Source organism: Sphaerodactylus townsendi, linkage group LG04 (assembly GCF_021028975.2).
Source record: "Sphaerodactylus townsendi isolate TG3544 linkage group LG04, MPM_Stown_v2.3, whole genome shotgun sequence".
In the NCBI taxonomy this organism is placed as follows: Eukaryota; Metazoa; Chordata; class Lepidosauria; order Squamata; family Sphaerodactylidae; genus Sphaerodactylus; species Sphaerodactylus townsendi.
The window spans coordinates 22,526,955-22,549,329 of NC_059428.1; the positions used below are offsets into that span (position 1 = coordinate 22,526,955).

The window sequence follows — 22,375 nt, forward strand, 5'->3', positions numbered from 1 at the left end:
GGTCACTTAACCATCTGCCTCACGTCACCTTTGGTGTCCTCGACAAAGGGACAATGGTCTTGCCTCCAGGTGAGGATTAGGCCCAGACGCTTACGCCGCCCTTCCGCTAAGACGTAGCAGCTGGTGGGTGAGATCATGCATCACATGATGATCTCCCAGGTCTCCCGGCCTCCTCATTTCATCTCCCTACCCACCTCCTCTTTACACGCTTCACAATGAAACCCTAATAAAGGTGCCAGAGACCAGCATTATGGCAGAGTTGTCAGGATCACGCAATCCGGCCTCTGTTACACGCTTCTCCACCAGATGAAACCTCCTCCGCTGCCTCGCTTCATTCTTAGCTTAATGCACCCCGCGGGGATGACTACAAGCTGGTGCCGAACCCGAATCTCAACTCCACCCTGCTCACCGCCGCCTGGAAAGGGGTCGCGGTACCGGGTCTGGATCGGGCGATCCAGGGACTCTATTGGTATCGCCTGGCCCGCTGGATCTAAAGATCCAGGGACTCGAAGTCCAGACACTTCGTCCGGACGGAACACCGGTGAGTATATGGGAGCTTTGCAAAAGCAGGGCTTTGCGACAAGCACGCAATCTTAACCAAAAGCCGCTAGGCTTAAAATGCGCAGGGTCTCCATAAGAGAGGAGCTTAAATTGGTTGAGATTACTGGAAGCTCACGTCCATGGTACCTCGCAGGGGGACATTGAATCTTAAGGACTGGGAAAACATCGGCTTAATTTTCAGCATTACACAGAGCCCCGCCGCCGGTGTCACCGCAATAGACGGAGATTAATGTTGCCCATCAGCCCGCGGTCTGCTATGGCTCCCTGCTGCAGTAGATCGCCTCCTCGGATCTTTCAACTTCACCTTCATCCCTCGAATTCTTCTATCCACCATCTGGACGCTTGTCCTCCTTCTGGCTCTCACTTGCTCGGCCTTCCAAACTCTCCCGCCACAGAGACTCTCGCCCGTCAGCCTCTCCTTCCACTTCCACCCTTCATTTCTGAAGCCACCGCGACCCCGGCCAGCCACGAATGGCATGGTTTCAAAACTCTGGCAGAGCTGCGATAACCACCATCGGCGTAGAGGAAGGAAACCCCTGATGGAAGATGATGCTTACCTCCCGCGTCCAATGCCCGCCTTCTCTGATCCTCCTGCCCTCTATGCCTTCATAATTCTGAATCTGATCTAAGTTCAGCTGGATCTTAAATCTCAAGTTGCCTGCTCCTCCCGCGCTTCATTCCCAGCTCTGCTCGCTCTCCGGCTTCTGAAGTCAACATGCCCGGCTAGTGCCACAGAAATGGCGCGAGATTTCAAATCCTGCAAAACCACTGATTTGCAGCCGGGAGAAATGCTGATGGAGAAAACACAACATTTGGCGCACCATGCCCAGTCCGTCTCACTAACCAAGAGGACTGCCATTTTGAACCTCTCAGAATGCTATCACATACAGGATAATGAGGCATGGAGAGGGAAGACGCTTTCGCATCATCGGCTCAGTTTCCAGAGTCCTCTGTAGAGGCTCCCTTGGCTCCAGCCTAAGAAGGTTCAAGCTATTTCATAGCCTCTGAGCACGTGCAGGCCCCAAGCCCAAAGACCCAGCAACAGCAAAATCGTCAGTACCTCGTGAAGTTGAGCAGGATCCCAGCCTGCGGAGCCAAAGTCACTTCATGAGATGGAAACCCAGATGGTGTATTTCTAGTTTGGGTGCAGCCATTCTCATAGAGATTCGGCACACGCAGGTCATTTCTGTAGACCTGTTTCTGAGCTAGTTTGGAACCATTACACGCCATAGAGGACAAGGTTTAAGCAATCACTCACCTCCACCTAATTCTTTTCTGTGCAACATTTAGGAACTGTTTCATCTCCCTCTTCTACGGGGGTCTCGGATGTTTAAACTCATGTTATTTCTCTAGGTTTGTTTCAATTGTCTGTTCAACAAATGATCCAGTTTGGAAACACTTCCTATGGAATTAAGACAAGCACTTCAACCCCCCCACTTTCACCCCGGCCATATTGATAAAATGCTCTCACAGAAATCCCAACTATGATTGGAGTTTCTTTGTTTAAAATGTTTCACAAGAAAACCATTTTCAGCAAGAGAGAGAGCAAGATCTTGAGTCAAAGTTGCAATCCTCCTCACATATTATATATGCTCATGTATGCTTATGTATGTTCTGTGTGTTCGCTCCCTTTTAAAAGGACCCTGTATGCTTTTCCTCATATAGGTGAATTTTCCTTACTGCTCTAAGCTGCCTGTCAATTCTGTTTCTTCCTTTGATTATATGTTAATGCCTTGAAAAGGTGTCACCCATTCGCCCCAAGCTACCTCCATTTCCAGTTTTAACCCTCAAAATTCTTTTCTTCAAGCCTTGAGAACTTTTTCCTTGTCTACCTGAGCCTACACTGCCACATTACGTAGGGGCACAGGTTTGTATGTGGAGCCAGAATTATTTCCATGTTCTTTACCATTTTCTCAAGCGCTGAGTGTCCTCCTGGCTAGTCACAGTGCTTGGGGTTCTTCAGCCATTGTCTACCTCCATGAAGGTAGGAAGCAAGTTCAAAACGTCAGAAGTTCTACAGGAGGGGAAGGTAGAGTTAACTTCCAACCCTCCTATCGCACTTTGCATTCTCGAATGGGTTGACTCCACCACCTCAACACCTGTTGATTTGAAAGGGTTTCAAGCGTTCTCGTAGATCGCAAAACTCAAGCCCAGGAACTGTTTCTGCATCTTTCAAACAACTTCCTATGGATAGTCTATATTACGATATGACTATAATTGTGAATTGTTGCTGCTTTGCGCAAAACCCACACCTTAGATACACAGTGAATGGGATTGTTTTGATAAACAAACACCACCTGCGTGACTTCCCTTTCTCCTAAGCCTTTCGCAATTCTCTGCCTTGTGTCTCCTAACGCCTTTGAATGCTGCAGGTGATCGCTAGTCGGAATGCCAACTGCACGGCGCGAAAGCCACAAAACAAACTAAAGAAAGTATAAATTCCCCCCCAATCGAATCTAACTGCCCATCCAGCAGACCATATATCCAAAGTACTTTTCATCTTTATCAAAATTGCCCGCCTCACCAAAGCCCGGGCTTTCCATCGCCATCTATAAGACCAACTCGCCAGCACGCGAAAACCCTCTGAAAGTTGTTTGTCTTTTTTTTCCATAAGGTGGAACTAGGCTCACTCATGCCAGGCCAGCCCTATCCCGAGATGGAGCTGGCCTCCTGAGGATCCGGTTCGCCGCTCTTACAGAGAGCCTCATCACCCTTCAGCTGGGCCAGATGGGAGGGACATCCTTCTGGAACCAGTGCACCCATTCTAATATCGAGATCGCGAACCCTCGCCTTCGGGCCGGTTCGCGTCAGCCAGTTATGGTTCAAAGGTTGACGCTTGTGTGTCGCCATTCTCACTCCGGCACCGCCATTCTCTGCCTCCTGGCTTTAAACCTGGAACGTATCAGTACATTCCTGATGATTAACCCTTTGAACTCCGTTTTCAGCTGCTTGAATAATTGTTGAACACTTTCTCTCACAACCTGTTTTGTGAGAGTCACTGAACCCGTAGTCGCCAGCATCATCGGCAGTTTCCCACGCTCTTGAGAAACCCATGGACTTTAACGCTATCGCTTAGAAGCGGCAGTCAAAACAGCAAGAGCCAGATTGACAATTATGCAACCGCGAGGCCGCCTTCCCTTCCTTACATCTAGCCTATGTACCGTTTAAGGTTTATTGTTTCACTTATATGGATGTCAAACATGCATGTCTTGTATATATTGTTGCTAACGCACGTTCGATGCCTGCTCCTTTATGCCCATTGAGCCGCACTTCCAAAGGAATACCGTTGAGTACTATGAACTGACCGATTATTGAAGTTACCGCCTTAATTGTCGATGTTGTTGCATTCCGCCTTTCATCTGCCTGCCGGACTCTACTGCCTCACCATTGTTTTGCATCAGGCTTCAATTGAGCCCAAGTAATCAAAAGTCCTCGACCCCTTTTCCGGGATTTATCAGCGTTTCCAGCTGTTGGGCGAGTATATAGTTTCCTTTAGTGAATTTCGTATCCCATTTGTTTCGCTGCAACACTAAGACTGACGTCGCTCTGCTCAGAAATTTGGCGGTAAGTCCATCAATTCTACCTATCGCCTGGAACAGCAGAGGAACTTCGCCGTTTACATTACCCGCCGCCATTGATTATTTGTTGCTGTTAAATGCCAAGGTTGTGAGAACGGCATAATATGTGTTGTTTTAATCTCTGATAATAATCCCCAGTTGATCTATATATGAAAGTGCATCAATTGCAAGAAGTTGTATCCAATATTGTACAGCTCTTGCATTGCCGTATCGTCGCCGTCGGATCTTGTTTCATTCAATGGTATCTAATACATTGCTCAAAACGTGCAAGAAGCCCTCGAATTCCCCTTACCTCGCAAACCAAGTTCTAATGTTAAGCAGCTCGGTCAGCTCGACTGGGCGGAGGGACAAGCTGCCCTTTTAAATCATCAACATTTTCTCGCCTTCACACAATATAAAAAAGGAGGAGATGTAGTAATGCACTGCTGACCCAGCAGCACCGTAAGTAGAACGCTGGCACAATCGGGCGCCCACGGCCTTTCTGGTTCCATCAAGACCCCCACTCCTCATCCCCCCCTATGAGTCACTGGTCACGAACTATCAATACAGTCACCTGGTGTTCCCGGACAAAGGGACAATAGTCTTGCTCTGTGGTGATTAGGCCCAGACGCGACGCCGCCCTCCTCAAGACGTAGTGTTTTCAGGTGAGATCATGCATCACATGATGATCTCCAGGTCTCCGTCCCCCCGCCATCTCCCTACCCACCTCCATACTCTACAATGAAACCTTAATAAAGCAAGCTTTATCCAAAGCGTACGGTGCGGTGAGCCGTCGATCACGAAATCCCGGCTCCTGTTGCTGACGCTTCCACCGATGAAACCCTCCAGCTACTTCTCGGCCATTTTCCTACGACTCCGGCGGGATGACTACACGTATTTCTAATGAAATAATATATTTACTTGCACATCCATGATATCTGCATATATCACTCGCATTCAGAGCTGCTTTTTAGTTGTGTTTAGAGTCAGCAGCTTGTTCAAAAACTACTGAGCATAAAAATTAACCAATGTTATTAATTGACTTTGTATCTAGATATGAGTGGATTCATCGGGTAGAAATGTCTTGGCTACGTTCTTGGCAAAGCAGGTTAAGACCTAATATTCTATCTCTTTTTTTCCAGTTAATTTAAAAATCCATTCAGGAAGAATACCAGGACAGTGTTTGAAATGGAAAGGACATCTGGTTAAACCTTTTGCATCTGAATATCCTTCAGGCATCCTGGAGTGGATAATGTCGTTGATCATATTTTAAATATAATCTGAGGGATGGAGTAAAGCCCAGGATCACTTAACAATAACAGAAAATTTTATTTTAGGTGTAGGCTTTAAGCTTCCATCATTATCAGCTAGTTATTACCATCTCCACCCTACCCCTTCTCTAGAAGACATTATTAAAGAAGGGATTTTTTTTTGGTAAAGCAGTACAAAGCTTTTTAAAACATAGTTTATACATTTCAGCTGGTTCCAGGCTTTTTCTGGACTTGGGAAACACTCCAGAGAAAACAGCTGCAAACCTGTTTTAGCTCTGATAAAAGAAACCACAAAAAACACAACAGGACCAATATGCAACTGTTTTGTATGTTAAAGCTGGTTTCAGACATTGTTTCCCATCATAACGCTTTGTATTGCTGTGTTTGATTTGCAAAACAGCATTTAGATAGAAAACAGGCTGTAGAAATATTTGAGATAACTTTGGGCATAGTGTAGCATTAGAACACCTGCAATTTTGTTTGCATGTTTGTTCTTTGTGATTTCTTCTGTCTGTTATTTTTGAAAACAGACATACAATGTACTGGGGTCAACAAATCCCAGATGCCAGGGCACTATGGCACCTAGAGATTTCATTTGGGTGCTAGTATTCTCAGCAGTCATTTAGTGCAAGTGCCTCCTGGTGATCCTCAGTAGATATACAAAACTTATCTAAGTGAAGGATAGCGTTTTGCTTTTGTGATGACAAGCAGGATTACCCCTTAATTATTCATATACTATCACACTTCTGTTATAGGTTTTTTTTAAAAAGCAATTACAAACTGTGAAGTATTTAAGATTAGATTTTGTGGTACCAATAATTAGAAAGTCTCAAAAAATATAAAACCCTGAAGGCAGAAATAATAGATCTGGCTCCTAAATTTTGGGGTGGCCCATAAAACCAAAGAAAATTTGTCAAGACCTGTAATGCACAATTCATAAGAAAAAATGGTCACTTGTGTGGAATTCTCCCTTTTGTCAGAGAAGAGCAGTGAATGTGACGCTAGTAAATGAAACCATTTTAGTTTATATTTCCATCATGAAGGTTAATACTGGAAAAATGTAGGGTTAAACGAAGTCACAGCATGTCCCCTCCACCCCGTACTGCTTTTAAAATGGCCTTTCTGCTGAATACTATAGATCTGATCCCATTAGTCCTTTTACATATGCATAGCAAGAGGGCTGTCAGAGTGGCCAAAAATGGAAAACTCCATCGACCACAAAAGCTGTATGGGAAGGAGGAGGATTGGGAAGATGGATATTAACTGGGTATCCTTTTATTTGTGGAAACCTCAGCTGAAACTCCTTTCGTCTTGCATGGTGTCCTTTTAAAAGGCTTATTAAAATCCCCATAGTGGTCATGGCTTAACTTCTGGTCATCTTTTTAAAAAAAAGTTACTCCACCCCACCAACAAGAGATGTAGAACAAATAACAGCATTTAGAAATATGCAGTTTAATTACTTGATCATCTAGCTTAGTAATAACTTACCGATAACTTACTAAAATGTTCACTCCCTCCACCAGATATAAATATTTGTCTGGAAGATACGGGTCACCTATTACGTGGTCTATATTAAGACTTTTAAATTTTTATTTTAAGACTTTTAAAAATAAACCATATTTCTCCTGTGAAGGATTCAAGCTGGTTAACCCTGTAGCTGACAATTAAAAACAAAACCCGTTTAAAACCAACAGAACGCCAGCCACTGTCAGAAAATAGGCAACAGATCTAATCAAAAGTTAGTAGCTGTCTGGTGGAATTCAGTTTCTGAGCTGACATGGTTAAAGAACATTGTCTGCTCTCTGGCCGTGGTGTCCGTTCTAGGACCTGGGGAACTTCACATACTTACACACATAAGCAGATTCCGCATGGGCCAAAAACAGAGGTGTGAAAACAGTGTAAACCCTTTTACACCGTTTTCAACCCTTTTACACCGTTTTCACACCGCTGTTTTGGGCCCATGCGGAATCCGCTACAGTCTCCCCAGGTTTCCACCATGCGCCAACAGGTCTTGGTGCATAGTAAACACATCCCAAGGAACCATGATTGATTCAGGCTTATCAGAAGCCCAGTATATACAACAGCCCCACGTGTTCCTTGAATATGTGGGAAGGGAGAGGAGAAGCAGGATAGTGGTTGCCCCCTTCTTCTGCACAGTATCCTACTTTGTTCCAGGGGTGACCAAGCGGAATAAATGGTTGCATGAATGGGGAGGGAGATTGCATAGAGGGAGGGGTGGGTCCAGCTCTCTTGCTCTCACTTCCTGTGCATTCAGTGAGTGTTTGGGGCTGTCATGTGCTACAGGATGTTTGCTTATTGATATACCTGATAAACTGGTACAGGGCTTGCAAAATTTTGACTTATAGTAAACTCTCTCTCTCTCTCTGTGTGTGTGTGTGTGTGTGTGTGTGTGTGTGTGTGTGTGTGTGTGTGTGTATGACAGAGAGAGAGAGAGAGAGAGGCAAGCATTCATTATAGTGGCTGTCATATGGCAGAACGGATATAAATTCTTTGGCATTGAAAAATTGACTGCTGAAAAAAAATAAGTGAAAGTGTAACTCATATGACAGGTAACAAATCACAATGTGGTTAAAACTGACTAGTTTGGACAGTGGAATAATCTGGAAGCAGTTTGTCTTGCTGACTTTACAAGAATGTTTTATGGAGTACATCTCTGCTTCCCTGAATGCAAATGAAAATTCAAACAATATGTTCTTTACCGTCTTTACTGCAAATGAAAATGACGTCTGTGTTTGTCGATTGAAATGTTTAAAAAAAAGTTGGCCCTGTGTGAATTATGTATCCAAGTTAATTGCACATCCGTAACTGTGGGCAATAAAAATGAGAATGCTGGTAAACTTTGAAAAAGAATCTGTAGCCAGTGAATTCATGCATTAAAACATTCTTATTTTGTGTTTAAACTAGTCTTTGCCTATCCTGTTACAGGGTATGTAGTTCTCTCTTCCCTGTTGTATCCTTGTATGGAATGGATGTTTGGCTGAGAGAGTGACTTTATGACCCCCGGATTTCTGTTCCTTGCCTTAATGTTGTTATTATACTTTCACGCACACACCTCTTTGGCTGTTGTGATCTAAATAGCATAACAATATTTTAATATCTTGAGTCAAGATTTCTCAAGTGTTTTTACTATCTGATGAGACTTCCTAGATATACAGAACTTAGTACAACATTTTCTCTCTTTTTTACTATTTGTTCTCTTGATCCTTTACCCTCTAGAGTAGACTGATTTCAATCAAGGCCATCTAAACTTATTTAAATTTCCCATCTCCCCTACGAGTACACCTTCAGATACTTTTATAACAATTAAGAGATACTGGTTTGCAGGTAACAGTCGAAAGATACTGGTTTGCCTTTTATACACCTTAAAAACAGAATTCAAGGGAATGCAGCCAACATGGCTTTTGTGTACATAATTATATTTCCTTATATCTGCAACAGATTTCTGTTTATCTCTTACTACGTACTTGCCAGGATATTGAATAAGACCACTTTCTTGAAGGCTACAGCTGTAGTCTTATGTAGAGCTTTGAGTAGAAGTTCAACTGAGCAAAGTGGGGCTACTTCTTTGTAAACATAGGCCATATCCCCACTGCCGATTAATCCTGGGATACTCACCTGAGATAATCAGGTTTCAAGACAAACGCCCCACAGCTGAACCGCTGAACAAAAAATCATCATGGTTCTGCCCCCCCCCCCCTTTATCACAGGTTTTTTTCCGAACCTGGTTGAAAGTACTACTTTTTCAAAAATCACGTCTTCAATCCAGTTTGGAGGAGAGGATCAGGGGTCTAATCTTGGTTCAAATTTGATGCAAATGCCTTACAACCAATCAGTGCGCCCGGTGCTGTTCGTGTTCAAGAGCACGAGAGAATGATAACCAACCAGAAACTTGTGCTGGGGTGGACGTGATGACATGCTAACGTCATAACGTGCGCACGTTTTTGCGGGAGGAAAAAAAAGGCATGATAGCTAATCAGGAGAGACCTGCCAAGCCGATCACATGGTAGTGGGGATTGTTACATTTCTTGAACCTGAGATAGGCCTATATGTCTTCACTGGAAACATACTGCTGTGGGGAGGTTGAAACCTTGATGAAAAGGTGCAGTTTATTTTCAAACTTGGTTTGATCTAGATTGAATTTCCCAGTGGGGATTCGGCCATATTTAGGATTGGTGTGTGACAAGGGTCTGAAAGCTCCATTAGCAAAAAGATAATAGTTAATGGGCCGCATAGTGTTTCTCCATGAATGTCCATGCTGTTTGATAATCATAAATGCTACTAAATTGAGGATGTTGTAGAATTTGGGTATTTGAAGGGCATAATGTCGCTGAATATAGGAAGATGGTTGCTGACCTTGGGTTGTAATAAAATTACAAGAAGAAGGAGAAGTACTAGTAGTTATACTCCGCTTTTCTCTACCTGAAAGATTCTCAAAATGGCTTACAGTCACCTTCCCTCCCCCCCTACAAGTATGTCAGGCTGAGAGAGTTCTGAGAAAACTGTGTTCAAGGTCACTCAGCAGGCTTCATGTGGAGAGTAGGGAATTGAACCTAGTTCTCCAAATTAAAGTCCACTGTTCATGAAGATGAGGGAAAATCAAACCCGATTCTCCAGACTAGAGTTCGCCACTCTTAACCACTACACCACAAGATGATCTGTATGGGCTTGGTGAATACAGAATGACATCTTCTGAATACAGAATGGTACCTGCATTCTGATCTGGAGGTTTGATATGACACCTACAACAATAAATGTCATAGATGTTGTGCCAGTTCCTCGGAAGTCTTGTATTATCTCTGTACAGAAAGAATGAATGTTCAATTCAGTGGTAAAGTTACATGTACAACATCCAGAGACTGCGTGGAGCTGGATTTCTTTACAGAGATCCATGGTTAGCTGCTGCGTATACAAGTTGGGAATTCTGTTGCACTCGCATGCTCCCTCTGTTTCGCTTCCTTAAAATATGGCAAGACTTCTAATCTGGTGGCAAACTGTTATTTGTTACTGTGTCCAAATCAAAACTGATTTGTGCTCATCCCTTCAAATTAGGATTCCACAGTGTGATTTAATCCTGGTATACCCAGAGGTGGGATCCAACCAGTTCTCACCACTTCTCTAGAAGCGGTTACTAATTTTTTCTGAGTGCCAAGAAGGGGTTACTAAAGCAACCCCCCTGCCCAATAGGGACTGGAGGTTTGTGTGTGCGGTGGCGCCACTGTTTGAATCCCACCACCATTGGAACCTGTTATTAAAATTTTTGGATCCCACCACTGGGTATACCCTAGGACATCAGAGTGTGCAAACACAGCAACAAAGCATGGTCAGGGAGGAATCATGGAACAGTAGTAGAGTATCTCCTTTGCATGCACAATGTCCCTGGTTCAATCCCAGGCATGTCCAGTTAAAATCCCTCCCTGAGGCCCTGTAGAGTTGCTGCCAGTCAGAGTAAGCAAAACTGATCTTGATGCACCCATGTTTTAATTCACTATCAGAAATCTTAATGTGTATTGTCTTATTTTTTTGGTACCTGTGTTTAACTAGCGTTATGGTTCAGTTTCAAGAAATAATGGCCATGCTTTATAAAGATCACAGGGAAGCTATCATAGAATTGTTGAGGAGGATTTCTGATGTGGCAAATGCATAAGGCAAGTCCTCTAAACAAACTAATAGGTAATGTGAATATATGTCTTTATCTTTTTCACTCAAATCCACATAGTTGTTGTATCAAATTTAGCCCGGATAACTCTTACCTATTTCATGTCTTCTCACATTCACCCTCTTGTGTGCTGTTCTGTGTTCCTGCAATTCTCTTCTACCCAATAGAATTAACTGAAGTTTCTGCCCCTTTTAGAAATATCCCAGGACTTATTTCTTTATTGGCTTGGTGTGGTCATATTTGCTTAGCCCTGATAATTGACAACTTGTTTTTATTTCTCCCTGCCTCCAAGATCTAACCTTATTATTTAGGCAATATACTTGTGGGTAGGGATAGTCTTCCATTTTTTAGTTTTATACAGCGCCTAGTAGGTTTTAGTTATTTCGAAAATAATAACAGCTGCTTCTTGGGAAAACCAAACCAAAGCAAAATTCTTTTAATCAAGGCACATCATTCATTTTAGGTTGTCTCATTGGGTCGGATTTTGTTTCCGTCATTCATACTCTGCTCCCATTCCCAGACTATCAACAAATGAAATATGGTCTTATTTTTCCATACACAAAAGAGAGCCCTTTTTGATTTTCCATACACAAAAGAGAGCCCCCTTCCGCTGGCCCCCTTCCGCTGGCCCCTTTCGCTGGCCCTTCCGCCGGCCTCTACATCTGGGCCTATAACATCTATCTAGACCTACCGTTCTCCCTGGGGGTGGAAGAATTTAATATTAGGCACCGGGCGCCACCTACACCTATGCCTATATTTATTTTACATTTAAAATGCTAATGTTTAGCTAGTTTTCGCTGCTTTTATAAGTTTTAGCCTATTTATGATGTTTTAAAATTGTATTTATTATCTGCTGTACACCGCCCAGAGCCCCTCGGGGATGGGGCGGTCTAGAAGCCCAAAGTATAAATAAAAAATAAATAAATTAGAGCAACAGATGATCGTAAATTTCAAAATTTATATAAATGATCTTCCCTGGCCAGAGTAGAATGTCTGCAGCTGGCAAACCCTCGGTAGTTATTGTGTCTTTTCAGTTCACAAATGAAATCTGAAGAAATTATGTTAAGGTGAGCATTCTAATTTTGGGGACTGTTTTGCTGGCGTACATGCGCCATTCTATAGCAGTTCTGTCAAAGCCAGCATCTCCAGGGAAAGTGCCCCATATCTTTACCATCAAATCTCCAAATGCTTATTGTGTGAAGGGCGCTTGTCAATACAAAACAGAGGTCCTCCACATGGTGCCCATGGGCGGCAGGGCTCCTGCCAACACGTGTTCTTTCAAAAGTGAGTTCAGCCAGGTAGAACTTTTGCCCAGCAAGACTTCTGATCGACTACTGGAGATTTCATTGGCTGTACAGATTTTAGCCTGTGTATTTTAACTGGCTTTCTAGAACTTTTTGCATTGTGCATTCTCCCCGTGTAATGGAGAGGTTGTATCCCCAGTTGAAGTTGCCGAGTTGCACTGGCTCCCGGTTGAGTTCCGAATCGTTTTCAAGGTATTGGTTTTAACCTTTAAGGCCTTACGCGGTCTGGGACCCTCGTACCTGCGAGACCGTCTGGCCCCATACGTCCCATCTCGGCCTCTGCGCTTGGCAGAGGCCAATTTGCTGGTGGTTCCTGGCCCCTCTATAACGCGGCTGGCTTCCACTCGGGCCAGGGCCTTTACAGCCCTGGCCCCTGCCTGGTGGAATGCTCTTCCGCCAGCTGTCCGGGCCCTGCGGGACCTTAATGAGTTCCGCAGGGCCTGCAAGACCGAGCTATTCCACCGGGCTTTTGGGGAGGCCAGCCGCTGATGCCCCCTCCCCCCCTCTCCTTTTTCGACAACTGGGGCCCTACTGTTCTCTCTTAGAGGAGTTTAGTTGTTGGGCACTATCCTCTGCTTGAAATGTTTTATTAGGATGGTGCGCTGTTTAATGTACCCTAGGATGGAACGCTGTTTTAATGTACACCAGTACTGAATGTACGGTGTTTGTTTATTTTTATTATCTGATGTTGTTTGTTTTTCTGTTGTGAACCGCCCTGAGCCCTCCGGGGGAGGGCGGTATAAAAGTTGAATAATAAATAAATAAAATAAAATAAATGATGCTTATTACAAAACTAAACAAATTCTGTTACTTCTACCTGGATGGAACCCTTAGAAATATTAGCACCGTTTAATACTGTAATCTTCTAAATGTTCTGTGTTCTTGTTTTTACTTTTCTGTAGCCCAGTCATTGAAGGAATTTGCTCGGTTATTGATTGCAGTGGAAGAGGAGAGAAGACGTTTGGTAAGCATGACCTAGAATATGCTGCTAAAGCTTCTTTTTTATTACTTAAACAAGTTTGGGTTATTGTTTTCACCTGGAAAACTCTTATTTTGGGGAATTGCAGAGCACAGGAAGTTGGATTCTTTACTTAAGTTTCCAAGGAACACCAAATATGATGAATATTATTGTGAGCTGCCCTAAGCCTGCTGTGGTGAGGGAGAGCAGAATAAAAATCAGTTAAATAAAAAATAGCTAAATAAATGTTGAGGTTCATCCTGATTGTTGCAAATTTAGAAAGTTAATTTCATTCTGAATTTTGAGGCTGTCATAGTCATTTGATGCCATCCTGCTTCCGGTTGGGGTGTTTTTCCAAGGTGCACAGTGGAGACTCCAGCTACACCAGAAAAAAACACTATTGCTCAAAACCAAGTCCTAAGAAATATGAGGCAGCAACCTTACTTTTTTTTCTTAAAAGTTTTTCTTAAAAGAAGTTAACATTAAACTACAAAAAAAAAAGGTGAAGTTAAGCAGGTATGGATCTAACTGGCATTTTGGATAGAAGAGGATTACATGGGAACCCTCTGAACACAGCATTGAACTCCCCACAGCTCATATGAAATAATCAAAAGTTATGCAAAGCAGAAATATTGTTTAAAACTGGATGTTGTAAGAGATCCTTACCTTCTTCTGGAACTTCTCTGCAGATTTAGGTAATGTATAATTCCCCTGCTCCCCAACTCCTATTCTATCATCCAAAACCTATCTTTTCCTCCCTGTTTATATAATTAGGAACTGTGTGTATGTGCCTTCACATCTCACTGTATGACTGCTTGCAAACAAAATTTATATAAACATATTTAAACTACAATTTGGTCTCTTTTGTGAATTCTCTAAGGATACGTTTCAAGTTGTTTCTGGTATAGTTGTCTAAAAAGATCCCCTCCCAGCCTACCTCTTGCATTGCCAAGCCGAGTAATTCCCCATTGCTATATAAAAATAAATTTGTATACTGTTAAGCTGGGTAACAATGTGATGATTTATTGATATTCTGTCAGTAGGTGAAAGTATCAGGAGAGCTTTGAAAAATTTCAAATTGAACGGATTAACTAGTAGCTTACAGAAGGTCCCAAGATGGCTAATTAACCAGGGAAACACATTAGCCTTTATCCTGCTCAACTCCCCTCCCCTTCAAATTACATTTGGACCCATAGATTAGTATCAGCATTTATACGATCCTCCAGAGCATCTTCTTACTGATGGTTAGTATTCCTGCCACGTAGGCTAATGTCTCTTTCTCTCTCTTTTGTTTCTGGATATCAACTGGGCAGGAGGTGGCATCCTTTTGTAAGCCAGGTTTGGTCAAGAGCCTCTAATTATTGGCCCCTCTGTAGGGTTGCCATTTACCTGTTGAAGCTCCCATTGACCACTGGTGCTCCAACAGGCAGGAGGAGAAAAAAATCACTGTCACACAATGCTGTTACCTCATGTCTGGGAATAACCTGGAAGTGATGTCATGCCTTTCTAGGAATTGATAGAAACTATGGCCCCTTCCACACACGCAAAATAATGCGTTTTCAAACCACTTTCACAACTGTTTGCAAGTGGATTTTGCCATTCCGCACAGCTTCAAAGAGCACTGAAAGCAGTTTGAAAGTGCATTATTCTGCTTGTGCGGAATGAGCCTATGATTTTATGGACAATGGAGTCCCCATGTTCTCATTATCCCACTTCCCTGACTCCTGCTGTTGCCAGCACTGTGGTGCCTTATACACGATATCATGCATGCTATTTTTGTTCATGCATTTCCCTTCTGTTCCACGGTTTAATAGCTCACTAAAATCAAACATTTACCTCTACTACAGTCAGTCATAAGCTTACAGGAAAGTGGGTGGGTTTTGTTTGTTAACCACAGGCATAATAGAAATATTTTTGTAGTTTAATGTTAACTTCTTTTAAGAAAAACTTTTAAGAAAAAAAAGAGTTTTCCCTTCCAGTATAATTGCACCAAAACTTTTAAATATACACAGGGAATCCATTAATCCACTAAAGTGTTTGGCAGTAATTTTTAAACAAGACTATTTTTCTCTGCTTAACTGTACTTCCAGAATGTACTTCCAAAAGTTTTTCTTCAATGCGAAGTTAGGGGAAATATGAAAACAAACATGAAAAAAATGTCTTTCTTCTCCTCCTTGCCCACCTCATTTTTGGGGGAGGGGGGTGTTTTGTTGGCATGTGGCTGCTTGGTTCCAATGAATCCAAAATAGGTCAAGCCACATTTTTTGTGTAACATGTATAAGTGGGTATCTGATTTCAGTCTACAGTGAATCCTAAGTTGGTTACTATTCTTAAAAACTAGAAAGCTTTAACATCTTAAAGAGAAAGCAAAGAAAAGGTAGTTCTCCCAACTTAATCTCTTTTATCGCACATTTTGGTTATTCACTTTTAGAAAGTTTGTTTTGAAGCAAATTTGTGGAAGTGTTTTTTTTCCCCTTCTGTTTCCTGCAACAACCCCCTGAAAGCCCACATCTAAGGATTGGCAGTTCTTCCAGAATTTTATGCCAGATAATGTGGGGAGCTGCAGTAAAATGAAAGGGATGTGGAATAGCAGGAAATCAGCTGCCTACACATACTTGTATACATGAGCTATCGCTTTCCCCCCAGAGCTGGTTATGCTCACACATATTGGTTGCTCCCTCTTTGAGCTGCAGACTCCGATGTCTCGTGGAATATTGTTCAAGGTAATATTGGTAGAGGGGACTTAACAGATGTTCCTGGAGGAAAGTGAAAACAGTATAACCGGGTTTCACAAACTCAGTTTTCACACAGAAGTTTGGATCCGGTATGAGCTGGATCCCTGATGCATGATCAGAAAGGGAAATGTACAAGGCACAGTTCCACTCACATAAGCAGTAGCGCAAGGTCTTTAGGGACAGACAGCCCTTTTAATGAAATAACAATGTGCATATGGAGCAATGGAATGTACAACAGATGGTTCATGTGATTTTAGTTTATTTGCTTTTGAAACTGTATCAGAAGAAATACCTTGCACTCTTGTCTTGTGCACTGGAAAAGATAGAGGGGGTATACAATTGCTTTCATTTAGCTCAGGCTGATAGTGAAGAACAATTTTAGCGTTTCTGCTTCCATATTGATTGTTCTGCATGCAGAAATTATTAATGGGACATAACCTTTTGCTTTTAATTTATGGGGAGCTTTTTGATGGTTTTTCTGAAGAAACCCCCCCAACTTGTTAGTGTATCATGTTTATAAGAAACTTGTATGACTGACTTTATGCCCAATGTTTATTCATTTATATCCTAGTTTTCTCCTGAAATGGGGACTCAAAATGGCCAACACAGAGAAAATATTCAATAACAACAAATATATTAGCAAGACAAAATATGGGGGGAGACTTCTGAATGCAGAGCAGAGTCTGTTATTGTCTCCCTGTGCCATGAAATCATGTTAGGTCTAGCCTGCAACTTGCAGCCTCAGAGCAACAGTGGCTATATCCCCACTGCCGATTAATCCCGGGATACTCACCCGAAATATCCAGGTTTCCTGACAAACTCCCCACAGCTGAACCGCCGAACACAGATTCATCCTGGTTCAGGCGCTCTCCCCCATCACGTGTTTTTCCCAAACCTGCATGAATGTGACCCTTTTTAAAAAACATGTCTACAATCCAGATCGGTGGAGATGTTCAGGGGTCTAATGTGGTTTCAAATTTCCCGCTGTAGAGAGTGATGCAAATGCCTTCCAGCCAATCAGAGTTTTGCTCGGCTTTTTTTGTTTCACTTGGCTGAGGCTGAGGCTATCGGGAAACGTGTGCACGAGGGAACGAGAACTGCTCTAACGTGAGCATAAGAGAACGGGAATCGGTCAAATGTGGGCACGAGGGGCCAATCAGAAAAAAAAGCTGCATAGGCTTTTGCACATATGCGTTTACATGCTCTCGTTACTACTTACTGTCACGACAAAAAAAAAGTTCCCGCCCATACACAGCACGACAGCCAATCAGGATAGAACCTCCAAGTCAAACCTCCAAGAAACATGTTGCAGTGGGAAGGGAGAAATCTCGATGAAAAGGTTTCGTTTCTTTTGAATCCTGGTTGTATCCGTCTTTAATTCTCAGTGGGGATTCGGCCATCCCTTAGCTTCTCATGGTCATGCCCAAGCTTAAGTACCTGCATGGGAGAGAGATATACAATTAGTGGAAAGTCAAGCAGGAATGTATGTTTAAAGGGCAGTTCATAATTGCCTGGTTTTCTTCCGTGATGTGGTCCCACAGCAATCATTGGTAGGGGAGAATCATGCCAACTACATTTTCCAATATGAATTTGTGAAAACTGTTTCTCATCAGCACAAGTATAATGGACAGCCTTTCACAGGAAAGGGCACGCTTCTATCAGGATTGGTAGGTGTAAGTGTGCACTTCACAGTTTTGGTAGGTGAAACAAATCAGCACAAGGAGGCTTTTTTTAAAACACCAGGGGGACATTCAAATATGAGTTCCCCATTAGAAATTTTCAATAGTGGGCATTCAGTCCCCTTCCCCCACCCACAATCTGAAATGATGCAGTCCAGAGAGGATTATAGCATGAGATTTTTGTGCGTGTTGGAACCACTCTGAGCGTATGTCTGTTCAGCCCTCCAAATGAGTTACTGTCCTCACAGGTGTTGGGGCTATATTTTGTGTGTGACATTTTCTTTACGTTTCCATATGGAATCACAGAATCCACCTTGAAAGCTTCTTTTTCCTAACTAAAAGTTTGCCTCGCCCATGAAACATTGTGACAAGAGCTTCTTAAATGCTGTCCTCGGGAGAAAGATGAATGTTTTGCAAGTAAAGTGGATTGGCTGAGATTTAGATGAGGAATTCTGTTTTTTGTTTTTAAAAGAGAAGACTCAGATAGATGGGAAAATCTAAGTCATGTGCCATCATATCCATTTACGTCAGGAATAAATAACAGCTCGCAGTCTTGGTACTTCTTTTTATTAGCTAATGAAAAACGAATGTTAAGCACCAACTTGCTTGCAGTGAATTTTTGTCTAGACCTCTGCCGTGTGGGATTGGCATAGAACATGTATCTTCTATAAGGGAAAATGAGCACTGCATGAAGCCTTGTTATTTTTACTTACACGAGATTAATAACTATTGCCTCATGTCACTTTTCTTCAACCTCTGTAGAGTTTCATTTTGCTTTCTTTAGAAAGACTAATACTAAAGAGTCCTGGGGCACTTAAAACCATTCCTTCTTTTCAGGACTGCCAACCCCCAATCACAGCTGGGGATTCCCCTCCCTGAGTTCCCATTGCTGCTCCAAGTAGCAGTGGGAGGGGCGGGGAGGGAGGAGATTAAAAAAAACTGACCAGCATCACAAGTATGATGACATCACTTCTGGGGGAAAACTGGAAGTGATGGCAGTTGCTCTAGGTGTTGGAATTTCCAGCCTTGCTTGCATGCAGCAGCAGCAGAAGCAGCAGAGAATTCTGGGAAGCTGCACGAACATTCTAAAGGTGACAGTTAAAATCCGTTGGTAGTGTCTGTTTCCTCACACACACTCTCTGAGACTGCCTGACTGACTAACTGAAAGAAAGATGTTTCTCTGTGCTCTGTATACTGCTTAAACCAAATGATATATAAATATGCTCTGACTAAAGGATATTGTAACACAACGAAACTGTAACAAACCATGAGCCTTGCATATAACTATTATATGTGATACTGTGTATATAATGTATATACTGTATGTTTTCTCTCTCAGTTTAAGTTCTGCTTATGTTTTTATGAACTTCTGAGGTAAAATGGCTGGTCTTTTGAGAGGTAACTATTCTAATTTGATGTGCCACACAATCCACATTTCCACTAGTTACTTTGCTTGACAGGATTATATATACTAAATATACCTGTTGTCCTTCACTAGGAATGCTGGGAACTCTATGATAAAAGTGTGGTGTCCAGGTTTTACTTGGAAGTTATATCATCATGCCCACAATGCTGCTTCCCACTATGTCTCTGCCCCAGTGCTCCTAACAGTTGCCAGAAATGGACTATTCCTGTTCCTTCTCAGTGTTTTAATACTTGGGTAAAGCATATGTAGATGTAGGTGCCATTTGGAAGATTTGCTTATTTATTTCACTTTCAGGAGCTCTTTGAAATTGTTCTTCCTCCTTTCCACCATTCATTTTTCAACCTGTATACTGGTATATAAGCTTCCCAGAGTGAGTAATGAAATTCAGACTATGGGGCTCCATTCTGTGAATGGAGAAGCCAGAAGTGTTTGGAGGATAATTTTAAGCAAGTACAGGTTGCCTGCTTCTCAGGGATCAACATGCTGGAATCAAGAGTATATTTTGGACCCTTGCAGCCAGATCAAGTAAGAAAAAGTAGTGATCTGCTTTTTATGTAAGGGCATTCATGTCCTCATGCAACATCTGACAGTACTTCTTGGAGACCTAATCAGATCAACAGTCAATAAAGTTCACTTGCCCAATCCTCTGCTAGATATAATGGGGTAGTTGTGGTGGTGGAAAGTGAGAACTGGAGAAGGTCTGTCTTGTTGTGCTTAATGACCTTCCAAATTGGCATTATTTGAATTAATTGTTCTTCCTGGGTTGGAGCAGACAAAAACATTTGATAACCAACACAACTCGCATCTGTTCTTAATCCACAGCAGAGCTGCTGCTGACTCTCTGGGAACAAGAGTAAGCCTTGTTTTGAATCCCATTGGGGGCTGGGTGGGCTTCTTCCCTCTCTCTGAGCTTGTATAGGAATTGTCTGACTAATTTATCCTGGAGTCATGCTAGAGAGTCAGCCAGGTATTCTACTGTCATTTGATACCTTTAAGTGTTTGGCTGTACTTTCTACCAGAATAGATTGCTTAAAAGCAGCTCCTGTCTAAGAAGATTCTGTTTAACAACAATGGCATGAAGCAATCCAAACAGATTCTGGTGAAACAGTATGCCTGGTTCAGTGCCATGATGGAATATATTTTTAGGTGCACAGAGGGTGAATCTCGGGCACACTATTGGGATACTGAACATTGGTTTAGAGACTGTGGAGGGTGGTTGGCTCCTAACTATGAAGAAAGTGAGTCTAGTAAAGGTACCGCTTCAAAATGCGGAATGTAACAAAATATAGCCCAGCCCTCCTGTTTTGGAATCTCTACAAAAATAGAAATTTAGAAGATGAGCTGGCTTTTATACTTTACTTTTCTCTACCATAAGGAGTCTAAAAGTGGCTTACAATTGCCTTCCCTCCCCACAATAGTCACCTTGTGAGGTAGTTGGGGCTGAGAGAGTTCTGAGAAAACTGCGACTGACCCAAGGTCACCAAACAGGCTTCATGTGTAGGAGAGGGGAAACAACCCCAGTTCTCCAGATTAGAATCCGCCACTCTTAACCACTACACCATGCTGGCTCTTCGCATGGCAAAGTTAGGTGCCAAGGAAGCCTCAAGGGGAGGGTGTTTCAAAAGCATGTTGCCACCACAGAAGAGGTGCCACATGCCTCACCTATGCAGGCAGGAGTCACAGAGAGCAGGATTCTGGAGGCATATCTTAGCTGATGTGCTGAATAGTATGAGAACAGGTATGTGACACTGCTGTCTATGTAGCACCTGCTTCTAAAGGCCTTTTCCATCTGCCCCTCTGTATTGTGCTGCAAAGCTTAATTCAGACTTGGTAAACTTGAGGGAATACCCAGATCTTAATATTGCTGTTAGTTGTCAATCTTATCACTGCAGGCAACTTTTGATATACATCTCTGATGCCAGCAAATACACCTGTGTAAGTTAGAAACCTCTCACTACCTTTTCCCTTTCCTGAAGTCTGCAATTCATCAGTTACAAAGGAAGTTCAGCAGAGAATACCAAGCAGAAATCTTTGATGTTCTGCCTGCAAAGGATTTCTTAAGTCGTGCATTAGCCATAACTACTTAGACCGACACCTCCTGCCATCAAAGATACCACAAATCGTATTGATTGTAGGGCATGGCACATTAATAGATTTCTTTTTTTGCATTGCTTTTGAACTCATTAGATAAGCTGCATTAAATTACGTGTGTTGGCTAGAGATAAATCTAAGCAACCCATGGCACACCTTGAATGGCATTCTGGCCTGTCATTAAGAAGGAGCACAGCAATAGCCCAGCTGGGTGTTTTGTGTCTTGCAATGCATTGTCTGTGGGAGGGCGAGAGATAATTTTGCTACTCTGGGTTCAGCCAAAGTGCAGAGTGATTGGGGCTGCAAATTGCAGTCACAGTCTGGCTGTTTCTCATAAATTAAAGTAATTTGTTTCTTCATATAATTGAAACCTAGGTCCTTTCCTGTGATGAGCACATGGTCCTGGTACAAGTAGAAGAAGAAGAGTTTGGATTTATACCCTACTTTTTCTCTCCTGTAAGGAGACTCACAAACTTACAAGCTGTAAGTTGGCTTACAAGCTCCTTTCCCTTCCTCTCCCCACAACAGACATCTTGTGAGGTAGGTGGGGCTGAGAGAGTTCTGAAAAACTGTGACTAGTCCAAGGTGGGGAATCAAACCTGGTTCTCCAGATTAGAATCCACCTGCTCTTAACCACTAAATTACACTGGTTCTCAAGTGTTTATTTAACAAAAGCTTTGTTTTTTCCCCCAACATACTGTCTTTAGTTCATTGATATGTGGTTCATCCAGTGTTCAGTAAGTACTTGGGAAATGCTAGCACAGTGGTTCTCAACCTGGGGGTCAGGACCCCTTTGGCGGTCAAATGACCCTTTCACAGGGGTCGCCTAAGACTCTCTGCATCAGTGTTCTCCATCTGTAAAATGGATAAATGTTAGGGTTGGGGGTCACCACAACATGAGGAACTGTATTAAAGGGTCGTGGCATTAGGAAGGTTGAGAATCACTATGCTAGCATGATGTTTCAGTTTCTCTTTTTCCCAACAGCAAAGACCTAGTCCTAAAACAAGGGTCTCCAAATTTTTGTGGGCACATTTGGAATTCTGACACAGCATGTTGGGCACAGCTTCAAAATGGTGGCCGTAGGAGGAAGGGCGGCCTTAGTATGGGTGCTGCAT

The 22,375-nt window shown here is 42.7% G+C and overlaps 1 protein-coding gene across 1 annotated transcript in view; it reads left to right on the forward strand.

Moving 5' to 3' along the window:
- The window catches only part of ARHGAP42 (Rho GTPase activating protein 42), a 205,236-nt gene that overhangs the window by 65,652 nt on the left and 117,209 nt on the right, over window positions 1-22,375 (forward strand). Inside the window, exon 3 of the mRNA XM_048494223.1 lies at window positions 13,273-13,334. Within this exon, the coding sequence (XP_048350180.1) occupies window positions 13,273-13,334 (62 nt within the window). The remainder of the gene's footprint in view (window positions 1-13,272; window positions 13,335-22,375) is intronic.